At 41.3% G+C, this 14,227-nt stretch overlaps 2 protein-coding genes across 5 annotated transcripts in view; both read right to left on the bottom strand.

Moving 5' to 3' along the window:
- AQP4 (aquaporin 4) overlaps window positions 1–14,227 on the bottom strand; it is a 177,034-nt gene that overhangs the window by 45,471 nt on the left and 117,336 nt on the right. The gene's annotated exons all lie outside the window — the stretch shown is intronic.
- Window positions 704–14,227, bottom strand: part of CHST9 (carbohydrate sulfotransferase 9) — a 245,202-nt gene continuing 231,678 nt past the window's right edge. For 3 of the 4 annotated variants that reach the window (XM_082355531.1, XM_082355532.1, XM_082355533.1), the window contains one exon: window positions 704–4,203. In XM_082355531.1, coding sequence (XP_082211657.1) covers window positions 3,115–4,203 — 1,089 coding nt within the window. In that variant the 3' untranslated portion in view covers window positions 704–3,114. Of the gene's footprint in view, window positions 4,204–7,558; window positions 12,345–14,227 lie in introns of those variants that run through there. The other variant, XM_082355534.1, reaches the window with a different exon arrangement.

Below are 14,227 nucleotides of genomic sequence, written 5' to 3'. Positions count from 1 at the left end.
GAATAACAGAGTGAAGGGGCCTGTGTTACTGCTGTCGATAAAAATAAATAAGATCCTTAGGGTTTAATTAGAGGACTAACAACTACACCTAAAGCATGCTAATGTTAAAATGGGAACACTGGACATCTGGAAGATGAGTCCAGATTTGGTCACTTGCCTTTAGGAAACTAAATCCAAGAAATGGTGAGTGTCCAATGGAACAGTGATGCTTACACTTGGCATTTATACTCAGGCAGAAATGACAAAGGTGAACATGAGCTGGTCTAAGAAATAGAGTAATTCAGGGGAGATAAACGGGAAATGTATTTAAAATCCCAAGGAATCCAGGATGATGATGGCTTCTTTGGTCCTAATGTGAAAAGACATCATTTAAAAGGGAGAGCAGGTACATTAAGAATGTTCTTCCTACCTAAAAACACACATGGTCCCTGGAAATCAACCACACAGGATGCCAGCTGGCATCAGAGAGTCCACTGAGGAAAAGAATGACAGAAGGGCTCCCTACGGTTACATAGGGTCTGCGGAAAGGGTCGGGAAAGGAGCTTTTACAGTGTAAGATATAGAACGGCTTTGCTAGAGAGCACTGTATCGTTCACTTCCTCTCACCCTTCTTCTCTACCGCCGATGCCAAACAATCATATATATACATATATATGATTGGTTTTTTTATATAAACATATATATATATATATATATATAAATATATATATATATATATATATATACTCCATCCTCTTAAGTGCATTAGAAATGTTAGTAAGAGAGGATGCTTCTTTCCATTTTTTTCCCCAAAGTTATGAAAAGAAAGTTTTTTTGTTTGTTCTTTATACGGTTTTAGGAATAACTTTGATAAAACTTCCCCTATCCTTTATAGCAGATCCCATCTAAAACTAGTTTTGTGTAGTTTAGGAATAAAATGTCAGGCTGCTTGGCATATTTTCTATTCTTTCTCTCTTTTTCTCCATAAAAAGATAAGTTCAATGTCTCTAACTGACTAGGAATCCACTCTACACGGTATAGCAAAATTTAAATTACACAATTTGGATTACTCTAGAGTGAAACTACTTAAAAACGGAGAGCACAGCTTAAGTGTACGGTTTAGAGGCAAGAGTAAATGGAGTGGAAAAGTAGTAAAAGTTTGGTTTAGAAGGTTTAATACTTATGATCTGGCGGCCTGCTGCAGTTCCCCTCTCCTCGGGAGACAGATGGGATGCGGCAGGCGGGTGTAAAGAATGAAGCAGTTCATGAAAACTCAGCCATGAAATGGGAAGTCGAAATGAAATAAGCACAGTTGTAACTCTCTTGGTCTATTAATATTCATATATTAATACCTACTTTTCTTTGAGAGGCATTACTGAATATTTACTGACAAGAAAAAATGATAGGACTTCCCTGGTGGCACAGTGGTTAAGAATCCAACTGCCAATGCAGGGGACACGGGTTTGATCCCTGGTCCAGGAAGATCCCACATGCCATGGAGCAACTAAGCCTGTGTGCCGCAGCTACTGAGCCCACACACTCTAGTGACTGCATGCCACAACTAATGAGCCCGCATGCTGCAACTACTGAAGCCCGTGCGCCTGGAGCCTGTGCTCCGCAACAAGAGAAGCCATTGCAATGAGAAGCTCGTACACCACAACAAAGAGTAGCCCCCGCTCGCCGCAACTGGAGAAAGCCCGTGCATCAACGAAGACCCAACACGGCCAAAAAAACAAAACAAAACAAAACAAAACACAAAAAACCGATAGTTTGAGAAGAGGAACATATTCAAGAAATGTGTTTAAACAGGGTTTGAATGTGCGGTTTGCTTAACTCAGAGTAACAGTCGACCAATTAAAATAAATTTCCCATCCAAACGCGTCTGCAGATTTAGGGTTCCTTGGAAAAAATTTCCAAAATGCATTACAACTTTCCATAGGGGTGACACATGGTCCTATTTTCCAAAGACTTTGATTGACTGCTTGAATACAATAGTATTTGATTCTGTTAGTATAGAATATTTAAACTTGAAAAGAAAATACCTTATTTTGTTTATGCATAAGCCTATTAAGCCATAGGGGCTCTATGTTTATTCTCTAGAACGTAACCTATCTTTGAAGTGGTATATTAGTTTTTAAAAAGTCATTCCCAAGCTGAATAATTAGACAAAAGCTATTCTTAGAGTACATTCCACATATAAAGCTATGCACATGGTGCTTTGATTCAAATAATATTCTTATAAAACTTCGTTATTGTTTGAGGTCTATATTCAGAGTGGCAACTTTTGTTTTTGATGATTATTCCATCCTGAAACAATTTCCCCCCTGCCCAATTAAACCAGAACGAGGAGCACATTTATATCTGATGAGGCTTAAATTTCTCAGTCGCCTGCTTCAAAAGTGAAGACCTTTAGTGGTTACGTTCATTTTATCTCTGCAAAAAGGGCTCAAAAGGAAACAGAATCAATTCCCTCAAGTTTTTCTGGAAGAGGAAGGTTACTTTTGTTGCTTTGATCTTAGCATGTTGTGCATTTTTTATTGGCTGTTGAATAGAAAAAGCCATAGATTCATCTGGTTTTTCTGCTATATTCTCATATTGTAAATCACATCATGCCTTCCAATCTAAAGTAAAATGTTCAGGTCCAAAACACCATTTCCAAATTGATTTATCATTACAGTTGATGGAAAGATTTCCAGGGGTGCAAGAAGACTATGCAACTTTTGATTCATATGCCACAGACTGCTAAAAATATCTCCATACACTTTAGACAACAGATTCCAGGATGGCGACATACACTCATGCCATTTTAGATCGCTTTTCCTACCCTTGCAAGAGGCAGTTGTACCTAATGTAGCAGCTGGCTAGGTTATTGCTTCTATAATATAATCCATAATGCAAAAGCAGCTCTTTTCCAAACATTTTAGAGCAACTGAAATTGTTTACATGTCTCTGTGGTAATTTTCCTATAACTTTGTGCCAATTGGTTTCATACTCTTCGGTAAAAATCTTCATTAAATCAAGACAACTGCACTTAGTTAAATTTTTCTCATAGAGAGAATTATAGGAAAATTACAGCTAGCTGATTTGAGGCCATCATCATGAAGTACATCCAGGGTTTTAGAAAATGAATGCACACTATAAAAATGGAGTTGTATAATTAAACATCAAATAATCCAAGTAATAAAAGTCATAGATTAATTGTCTCTCAGTTCTAGTCAGATCCTTTAAATACTGTCTCACCACCTGAGCATTGGTTCTTTTATCAGAAGAGTGCCTATCCTTAAAGTTGGGAAATTTCAGCTTTTTTGGAGCTCCAATCAGCTGTAAAAAGTAATTGGCATCTTCTTCCAAAGTTTCAAATTTTCCTACAAAATCATAGTGGATCAAACACGGATAGCAGAGTTTGCTGATCTTTTCCCAGTGAATGTCCATTCCTACTGGACGGTGGGAGTCCAGCAAATAGTGGATGAACTCTTTGAATTTGACGCCAGATCCATTATTTAATTCTTCTTCACAGGCATTCGGCCGATATTTCTTTATAATTGCCTTTCCAAATACTGGATGGTAATAACTATTGGGGTGTTCAAATTTGTCCCTAAATGCAGACACTAATCTTTCCATGGGATCACGAACAAACACAGCTTTGGTGTAGGTATTTAAACGAGTATAAATCCCTTTTAAGTCGAAGCTGTCGAGCTTTTTCAAATGCTTCCCGTAATGAACAGCATCATGGGAGATGTTGTACGCGGAGGGGGCCAATCCGTTGAGTACCATCAGAATTCTTTTCCAGTTGGAACAGCCAGCCTTTGGTACCTCGCAGTATAAAATTTTGTGTTTATCTTCTACATAGATCCTGGAGACCATGTGAAAAAGATGGGATTGAGGACGACTCACCCCACCGTACTTCTTGCAAAATTCCTGAAGGAAAGACCTGCGTTTTTCTTGAGTTGCATCAATTCTCTTCCATTTGCTATCTGTGACTAAGCTTTTGTTTAAAGGGCGAATGTCCACTGGCCAATTCATTTCGCTGAACTTCCTGAAAAGGGTCTTAGTCCCGTGATGTTTTTCAATCAACTGAATTGTTGGTGACCCTGTGATCCTACTCAAAACTTGAGCCTCTCCTTGGGAGTGGTTGTTCTCTGTGAAGACCCTAGTAGGCCTCTCAGAGTTGAGTAGATTTTCCTCTTTATTCTTGGGCTCCTCGGACATGTGGGACTTGGGGTTCTGTTAAAATAGAGAAGGGGAAATGTTGAAAGCACATTCACAAATGTGGGTATTTGATAAGGAACTTAAAATATTTGTTTTAAAACGCTATCAAGGGGCACACATTTCGTGTAAGCTGCCGGAACAATTTAGCAAAGCATGTGGAATATACATTTTGTAATAAGCTTCTTCATAGAAAATGTAATGATGAAAATGGTATCCATGCATCACTTTGAACCAAAGCTTCACATTTTATAGTATATATATTTGGGCTACTATGATGTTATTCATTTAATGTTCATGTGCTGCATTACATTAATACTCTCATATTAAATTATCTGAATATTATTGGGATAAAACTACTAGTTATTGATTTGAATCTATGATCATAGTAAGTTTGTTATTGTTTTTGTACTGTCTTTGCATCTGTGGGTATCAATTATATAATCTTACAAAACGCAAAAAAAAAAAAAAAAAAAAGGTATACACAAGATAGAAAGGAAAAGGCCCTGAATTTTCTATCTAAGCTTTGTCTGTAATGCAATAAAATATAACTCCATCGTTTTGTAGGTCAACGATTCTTGAGCTATTAAGGAGTGTGTTACCTTCAAGCATTGATTTAGTGCATCTGATTGTAGATACAAAATGTAGCTGTATTTGGATTGAAATTTTTGTTGTTTTGGGGGACATTCTGTAATGCGCAGAACAGTTCAAAGTAATAAATTACAACTTAAAATTGTAGCAAGGCCAATTATAAAATTCTGGTGACTACTTCAGTTTTCCAAGCACTTGCAAAAAGTGATGTATATTTTTTTCCCTTGGAAAATGTTTTATTTTTCTAAATTCATTTATCACAATAATTTCATAACTATAATCATGTTATCATACAATTTCATTCATGTATGAGCCCTTCCCTCTTTCCCAAGTGAAGAAAGACTAGGGAAACCAAAAAAGTCTACTTGATGTCCTGCTACATAAAATTGTATCAAAAGTGGAATAAGAATTTATTTCTCTTGTCAGTGGGATGAATCAACCCATTTACTGTCTGCTCTTCATCTGACTATATCCTTCCTACAACTCGCGGAAGTGACTGGGTAAAGGAAGACATGGGAGATGGGGTTTACAAGGTGGCATCCTCTGATAGTGACAAAACTTGTAAGAACCTTGACTTTTACTCTGGTTAAACTACAGAGGCTTTGGAGTGTTCTGAGCACAGAAGTAATATGATCTCACTTAGACTAGAAAGAGATGGTTGAGAAGACTGGACTGAGGCTATACAGGTAGGGTTGTCAGCATGGTATTGGAAAAATGAATGAATAAATGATGTGCTGGGGGGAGTAAAGCATAGGGCCACCAGCCTAGGTGTGGAGGAAGTGCTGGGGAATGTTTCCTAGAGGAGATGTGTGTATATATATAGACAGAGGTAGATAACTATAGATATAGATCTATTTACTATTATGTGCTCAGGGTCAAGAACGGTCTGTAGTCTCTAGTTATTGCTCTCAAATATTTGTTACATGAAGGAATGAATGTATGAGTCAAATTACGTCTTCAAGGATGATTAGGAATTTTCTAGCAAATTGAGCAAAAAGAGCAGAGGAATGAAGCACTGTGTATGGAGTCACCTCCAGGCCTCACAGTCCTTCCACTAGCTGAGCTTTAAGGAGAGATGCTTCTTTCTAGTGGAAGAATATTGACTGAGTAACCCCTGATCACCATACACCAACTTGCGTAGCCCCATAAAACAGCTGCCAAGCTCCTCCACACCACCGAGCCAACTACTTGGTGTTTCAACTCTAAAAGCATTTGTCTGCGGTCTTCTCAGAGACTGCCAGGGTGACTTGAAAGCCTTGAATCCCTCTTTACCCTGATCAACAACTTGTAGTCCAGAAAATTTTCACATACAATGTAAAATCTGACTTGAGGTTTGAAAGATCACAGGGTTATTGGTAGACAGCATGGGAAGTGCTTAGCGCAGCCCTGAAATCAAACTGCCACTACACTTCTGCTGCTACGTCTTCAACAACTCCAACTATAAATAATAATTGCTATTATGGTTTTAATAGCAGTCTTCATCATAATAGTATTTTATCCCAGTGACCTAGTGAATTTCAAGGTTCGCCGGTTGTCCATTATTATCCAGAATGTTATTCGTGTGTCTCTACATATGCCCCAATTAATTCTCTCCCTGCCCCATTAACAAAAAGAAAAATGAAATCAGCCTTCCACTGTGCCCTCTGGATCTTCGGCTTGTGGTCATCAAATTCCTCTTTAATCTCCAGAGACTTCTGGAATGTTTCTTTTCCATGACTTTTTCTAATGAAACCTGGATGGCCCCCAAATCTCTGCTTCCCTTGCACTTTTTCAAGTAGATGAAACTTCAGTTCTTTGGGCAGCTTGTCCCTCAGGCCAGAAGACAGGGAGCTATTTCCTTGTCCTTCCCTGTGGCTTCCAGGACACCCCCCAGCAAAACCCTCCTGCTTCTGTGAAGCACGTGTGTCCTGCTCAACCTCCCTTTTCCTCTCCCCATGCTGTCATCTGCTTTTCCCACTGACCTTTCATCTTCATGCACTGACGAGTTTAGCTCCCGGCTCAGACTCTGCTTCTTCACCTCCACTCTTGTCATCATGTGTAGTGACTCTGACACGCAATGAACTCTCTGCTCTCTTGACCACCTTGCCTTTCGTAGAAGTCTCTCCGTTTCACATGGACCTTGCCACTGACAGAGGCTGCGCCACCTCCATCACCTCTCTGACCCTCATTGTCTAACCTTCCAGCACATCATTGCTTCCAGTTTTGCAATTCTATGACCACTTGTCACTATGTTATTCAAGCTCTTAGCAGCCAGCATGCCTGGTGGCACTCAGAAGTCACCTCTGTAAGGATTTGTTTCCTGTTCACCTTGTCTAAATTATGTTCCCCCCTGAGATTTTTTCCCACTGAACCCTGCTTATTTTTCTCATAGCATTTATCACAATATGAAATGATTGTTTTACTCCTAAGTTGTCTATTTTCACCCCATCCACATCGCTTGCACTAGAATATGACTGCAGAAGTCTAATCTTTCATGTTCTTTGTTGGCTCTCTGGTACCTAGCACGTTGCCTGACGCATAGAAGATGACCAATGAATAATTGTTGAATGAGTGAATGTGATTACAATTCAATGATGGGCTTCTAAGCAGTTGTTTTATGACCTTGTCGAAGAAAAACAGTGCTAATCAGAAGATCAAGGTTAACTTAGATAAATAATTGACCGATTCTTTTAAGGTGCCGAAAATCTGTATTCAAACAAATCTTTGGCAGAAGAGAAGACAAATAAAACAGGCACAGGTAGAACTGCTCATGCTAAAGTAGGCATGGAGGTGGGAGCCTTACCTGCCTGCGAAGTCAGATTGGTTCAAAGTCACTCAGTGCGGCTTGGTAACTCCTGGAGGCTTGCCAGCCATCTGGACTCCTAGATATCACTGTGGACACCCCAAAAAGAATCTGGGGATGGGGTCCTGACTCTAATTTAGACAAGCTCCCCAGGTACTCCACAGGCAATAACGGCATTTGGGGTCCACTGAACCGGAGCATAGCAAAGGGAAGTAAAAAGTAAGAGTTCATCTCATACCATCCAGGAGAGAAAGACTCCAAATACGGTGGACATGAATATTTCAGTAAGCAGAGACAAATGCTCTATTGTAGGCAGGGTGTCACATCAGGCCTCACACGGACCAGATGAAATACCCTTCACCTTCATCCACTTCCCTTTGCTGGAGGTCCCTGTTCCCCAAGCTACTTTCCAATCACTGGTTTGACTGGGGAGATTACTACACAAGGGAAAAATTCATTGCTCATAAATTTGACTTCAGCCTCCTACTATTTTATTGAGGACCAGTCTGTTTCCTCAGCTCTGACCAAATCAAGGTACGGACAAAGGCTTAATTCTAGGTAATGATACCCCATGAGCCTTCTTGTTGGATGGCCATGAGACCCTCTCCAAGCAACACCTCACTTCACCATCACTCACCTTATAAAAACAGTTACTACAGAACATGGCTGTTACCTTGATGCATTCAGCCATATGGACTTCATGGTATATATTTTGTCCAATGCAGTTGAACCAAGTTAATCTCATTTCTGACTCCTCTTAGACAAACCTCCCCTTTCCCCTAGCTTAATTGAGGTATAATTGACAAATAAAAATTGTATATATTTAAAGTGAAAAAAACCAGTTACTAGGATGTGGTGACATCCTTCCCCCCACCAGCCCCCCATTCCACTGCCTTTTAATCACAGCAAAGACTGAGGGGTTTCGACTACTAATATCAAGGTTAATGGTATTTTAAATTGGAGGCTTATACCAATGAACTTCCATCATGATTGTTATAATAACAATAATGACAACAATAATAATAAGAGTAAACTCTTACATTCCCATTTTCCTTCAGGGTACTTCGTTCAGACTGTCCCTAAAGCAAATGCATATAAAGCCAAACTTATCCTGTTCCTTCCAAAACTGACTCTTCCTGCACTCTCTTCTGTTTCTGAAATGGTTCTATTACATTCTGGTCCCCACTGACAAAATCTGAGGGATGCTTTAACAATCAGAAAGTAAACTGGTTAGTTTACATCTCATAATGCCTTTCAAAAAAAACTTATTTTTTATTTATTATTTCTTAATTGGATTTTTTTTTTAACATCTTCATTGAAGTATAATTGCTTTACAATGGTGTGTTAGTTTCTGCTTTATAACAAAGTGAATCAGTTATACATATACATATGTTCCCATATCTCTTCCCTCTTGCGTCTCCCTCCCTCCCACCCTCCCTATCCCACCCCTCTAGGTGGTCACAAAGCACAGAGCTGATCTCCCTGTGCTATGCGGCTGCTTCCCACTAGCTATCTATTTTACGTTTGGTAGTGTATATATGTCCATGCCACTCTCTCACTTTGTCACAGCTTACCCTTCTCCCTCCCCATATCCTCAAGTCCATTCTCTAGTAGTTCTGTGTCTTTATTCCCGTCTTACCCCTAGGTTCTTCATGACCTTTTTTTTTTTTTTTCTTAGATTCCATATATATGTGTTAGCATACGGTATTTGTTTTTCTCTTTCTGATTTACTTCACTCTGTATGACAGACTCTAGGTCCATCCACCTCACTACAAATATCTCAATTTCATTTCTTTTTATGGCTGAGTAATATTCCATTGTATATATGTGCCACATCTTCTTTATCCATTCATCTGTTGATGGACACTTAGGTTGCTTCCATGTCCTGGCTATTGTTAATTGGATATTCTTTAGTAGCCTCCTAATTAGGCTTCCTGAAAAGTACTGCCAAATTAGTCTTCCTAAAATATTTTATTTTTCAACCCTTAAAATTGGAACTGGCTCACCTACATATAAACTAAAGTCCTGACTCCTTAGCTTGGTATGGGCAGCCTGTCACCACCGGGCCTCTTGTCACTTTGTGTTCTGCTCCTTTCCTGACATGTTCTCTGTCCTCTACTTGCTTTTATCAGTCTCTCAGCATCCCCCATCCATGTTCTCTCCCTTTCTTGGGACTTCCCAAATCTCCGAAGCTGATATAAAATCCCACTGTCCCCATGAAAACCACCCAGGTCTCCAGTGAGGGATTCTACTCTCTTTGAAACAACTTCAGCACTTAGTCTGTACCACCTGTAAGGAAAATAACTTTATTCCAGCTTACACTGCTATTTGATTTTCTCTCTGGAGAAACTCTTTCAGCCACAGCTAAACTGTAAACTCTGGCAGAAAGCTACAGTTTTCCATATATGCCTTTAAAGAGTGGATATTATTGCAAAATTAGCTGAAAGACATGTAACCACAGATGAAAAAGTGAGTATTCAAAGAAGCCTAATGAAGAAAAATTGTGGAATATTTATGAACTCTGCAGTAAATTTGAAAGCCTCACTCTTCTTAGTTTTTAAGGCCTAATGTACCTCCCCTGTGAAGTCTTCTCTGATCTTCAACAGTTAAATTAATTGCTCTTCCTCTCTCCCCCTCAAAGTCATGGAGCCCTTACTACACATCAGGCACTGCGCTAGATGCCAGGGATGGCTTGGTGGATAAGACAAATGTGGTCCTTGCCCCCTTGGAGCTCATATACATAGAGGAAAAAAATCAAATAATTACACAATTAATCTATTACCATAGTGGCAAAGGCTCCAGCAGGAAGCTATTGGAGGCTGGGAGTGCAGAAATGAGACTGAAGGGTACAAAGACAAGTCTACTCAGTTTGGGTGTTAAGTCCTCTGTTTAGCACTTTTCGTTTTACTCTAGTTAGTTATTATAGTTGGTTGTTTAGGTGACTAGCTCTCCAATTAATTTTAAGTTTATTAAAGGTCAGTGTACAGGCTTATAAATTTATATTGTTTCCACTAGCATCTAGAATAGTATTTTGCATAAATATATGTTTTGAATTTAATGGAAGCAAAAGCAATATCACTCCTATACTCCCCCCTTTTCAGGCAACAAACGCACACTGGCTTTATGCAGTCGACAAGGGTTGTAATTCTGCAAAACTTGATCTGCTATTGTGGGGCTGATGGAAACTATGTAACGCAAGGATGTTGATCATTCATTCATTCAACATACATGTACTGAACTACCACTAAATACTGATTTTGGCCTTGTAGAAATGGATGAAGTAGATCAAATTTATGGACCCTTGAGGAAGCCAAAGTTTAACTGGGTTGATTAAAAAAAAAAGCAGTTTATGAAAAAGATGTGATAATTGTAATAATGGAAAAGTGCATAGGGTATTTGTGGAACATAGAAAAGAGTACTTAATTTTTCTCAAGAGATTTTTTGGGGGCAAATTTCAGAGAGGAGGTAGATGCCTGAGAGGAGTCTGGGAGGATGACTGGGGAGCTGACAGGTGGACCAACCAGGATGGGAAGGTACCATCAAGGGGACACTTGAGGGACCAGATTCAGATGAGAGGGAGAGGCAAGCAGATTGGGATTCACTCCGGAGGGACTTGTGCCCATATAAAGAGTCTAGACTTTGCCACATAGGTGACAGGGATTTTCAGTAAGGCAGGGACTTAGAATGAACATTCTAGTAGCATCAGGGAGGTGTGACTGGGGGTAGGGGGATCATCTAAAAGACAACTGTGACTGTCCATAAGGAATTCTTAGGAGAAGAACTAAGACAATGCGGTCAAAAGGGAATTATCTGAGGCAAATTTAGGAAATTGACCAGACTGGGAGAGTGGGGGTGAAGGAAGTAGAAAGAATGGATTCCCATCTCCCAGAGAGAGGAAACAGGAGCAGTAGGTGTTATGAGAGGCTAGGGAGTGGATGTGGGTACTCACTATCTTCAAGTTCAGAGCTCTGGAGTTTGAGGTACCTTGGGAAATCTGGACATCAATATCGAGACTTCAGAGCTGGGTATACAGATTTGGGAGGTGTTGGCTTGTGGAGGTGCTAGCTGAATTTATGGGCCTTGAAGGCATTTCCTAGACAGAGAGGCAGAGATGATCACAATGTCTGCTGTTTACTGAGTGCCTGCTACGTGCCGACCCGTAGCAGGCACTCTTGCTGCCATGATAATCTTTCACTTCCACTTTCCAGATGAAGAAATGGAGGCTCTTCATTTAACTTGTTTAAGGCACACAGGGCTTCAGCACAGGTGAGAACCCAGTCCCAGAAAGCAGCGTATACTCAAGGACCTGTTTCTTCGCCATCCACTACTTGAGCTACTTGAGCCCTGAGACAGCCATGCCAACTGTGAGGGCAGCAGTGACAGTGGCAGGATACACTCCATTTGTCTTATTTGGTTAAGCATCTGCCAGCCCCAGATCAGATTCGCCTGTGTCAGCACCTTTGAGTGACACACACACACACCCCTCTGGCTTATGTCGCCTGCAATATTTGACAACTCAGCTTTACTCAGGGCTGCCTCTTCAGTGTCGGCCCAACTCTCTCAGTCTAGAGCAGGCGACTCACTCTTTGGTGCTACCATGGGCCTGTGCTAGGATGGGAGGGTGGCCTGGGGCACCAGATTGTGCCCTGGGGAACCTGGGGCCGTGCTGAGAGGGATTTCTTTTCAGGATTTCAGGCTGAGAAAGAATGCAAAGGAAGAATGTATGACATAAACTCCCAGCAAAGCAAGACAGAGAGGCAAGGAGGAGTAGAGTGGCGGGGTGGGGTGGGGGGGGCGGGTCAGAGGGGGTCAGAGGGGATAGATGACTGACAAAACAAAGTGATGATCCAGCATATATTTGCAAAGTCTTATCTCTTCATGCATTAAGATAAATTGTATCACTTTCATTTTAAGAATATTATTTTATTAATAATAAATTTTAAAGTGTTTTGAGGGTTTTCAAGATAGATAGTTTCTCCTGAAGATGACGGTTTGTTTCAAGATGTCGTTGAAATGGCTACTAAGAAGTATCCATGGCCATAGCCAACTCCTTTTGGTCTCCCTTTCTTCTCAAGGCCAGGTATGAGTGCCACTGGTCCCGATCCCTTAGCCTGAGGCTGGGAGCCTTCAGTGTCTGTACAACCTCATTCCCCAGAGCTGGTACAGAATGAGCCCGTGCTGGACATGGGAAGATCACAGAGGGCCGCCTGCCCCCTGGAGCCCAGCCTCAGTAAGTGCAACTGTGCGAATGGAGAAGCGGGGGAAGAAGGCGGGAGGGAGGAGCCAGGGGCAGTCCAAACTTTCCTGTTCTTTTCTTTAGGCAAAGCTCCAGTCCCAGGAAGTAGCATTTACCTGGGGAACTGTTTCTTCCCCACCCATTACTTACTGGTCCAAGGTTACTTGAGCCCTGGGAACACAACGCCAACTGGGAGAGTGGTCGTGACAATGGCAGGGCTCATGTTGACCAACCACAATTCTCTTATATCGAGACACTGATGGATAGGATCCTGCCTAACCTATTTATAGAGACACAACTACCATCAAGCAAGCAGGCAAGCGTAATTCTCTAAAGGTCCTGCAGACACTGCGTCATCACCCCCCTTTCCTCACTATGATTCTATAATCTGTTTCTTGTAAGGAGCAAACATATCTTGACGTACCTTGCTCAGAAATACAATCACAGTCTATTAACTCCATCTACTCCCCACACAAGAGAGAACTGCCCACAGTAGGGGGAAGGAAGTCTCAGGCTTCACACAGGGGATTTTCTTAGGGCCGCCCATAACTGCAGCCACTAGCAACTAGACTACAGCCTATACTGTAACAAGATGAAAGTACATGGATTTGAGCACCACGCACTTGTGAAAACCAAAGACAAGGTGCGCACTTCTGGATCAGTTCTCAGACCAATGGGAGGACTCTTGCTTCACCTGCAACTCATGGCCCATATATTGAGATTCCCAGGTCCAGAGCACGCTCCCTCCTGAGCAAGGAAGGATGTATTTATACCAGTTGGCAGGGAGGGTTGGTTTTCACGTCTTGGCCCCTGTCAGGGCTCTGGCCTCCTTTAGTTAAAGCACAGCTGCTGGACCAAGGCCGTAGGGAGAGGATGAGTGGTGAGGGTGGGTTTGGGATGAATATCGACAGAGCGCTTCACGTGTGCCAGGCACTGCTTCAACAAGTTCATCCTCACCCCACCTCTGTCAGGTGGTTACGATCACGTTTCCATTAAACTTACTTGTTGTCTTACGACTGGCAACTCCTAGAGCTGGGATTAAAATTCAGACTTGTCTGGCTCCATACCTTGTGTTTCTTACCATATGGCTCTCAGTGCCATCACATGTGTAATTAAAAGAGTGTTTCCTTGCTCTTAAGTCCACGTGAATACTATCCTTTGTACCGAGCTACCTTGAGATGGCCACATGTGCTGAAGTCAACTCTAGAGTGTGCAGTGGACATTGCCAAACCTTTGGCTGCTTCTCTTCTGCAATTTAAACTACATATGTTGGGTACCAAGAACAGATGCTCTATTGGACAGTCCCAAATAATCAGCATGGCCGAGAGGGTACTGGGCTCTTGTTTCTAGAAAACCATGATTCGAGCTAGTGCTGCCTGGACTTTGGGTTTCCCATTATGCTGCATAAACCACACAGAAACTGTGATCATCTG

Source organism: Balaenoptera borealis, assembly GCF_965194805.1.
Source record: "Balaenoptera borealis genome assembly, chromosome: 14".
Taxonomy (NCBI): domain Eukaryota; kingdom Metazoa; phylum Chordata; class Mammalia; order Artiodactyla; family Balaenopteridae; genus Balaenoptera; species Balaenoptera borealis.
This window is presented reverse-complemented; position numbering and strand designations above follow the sequence as displayed.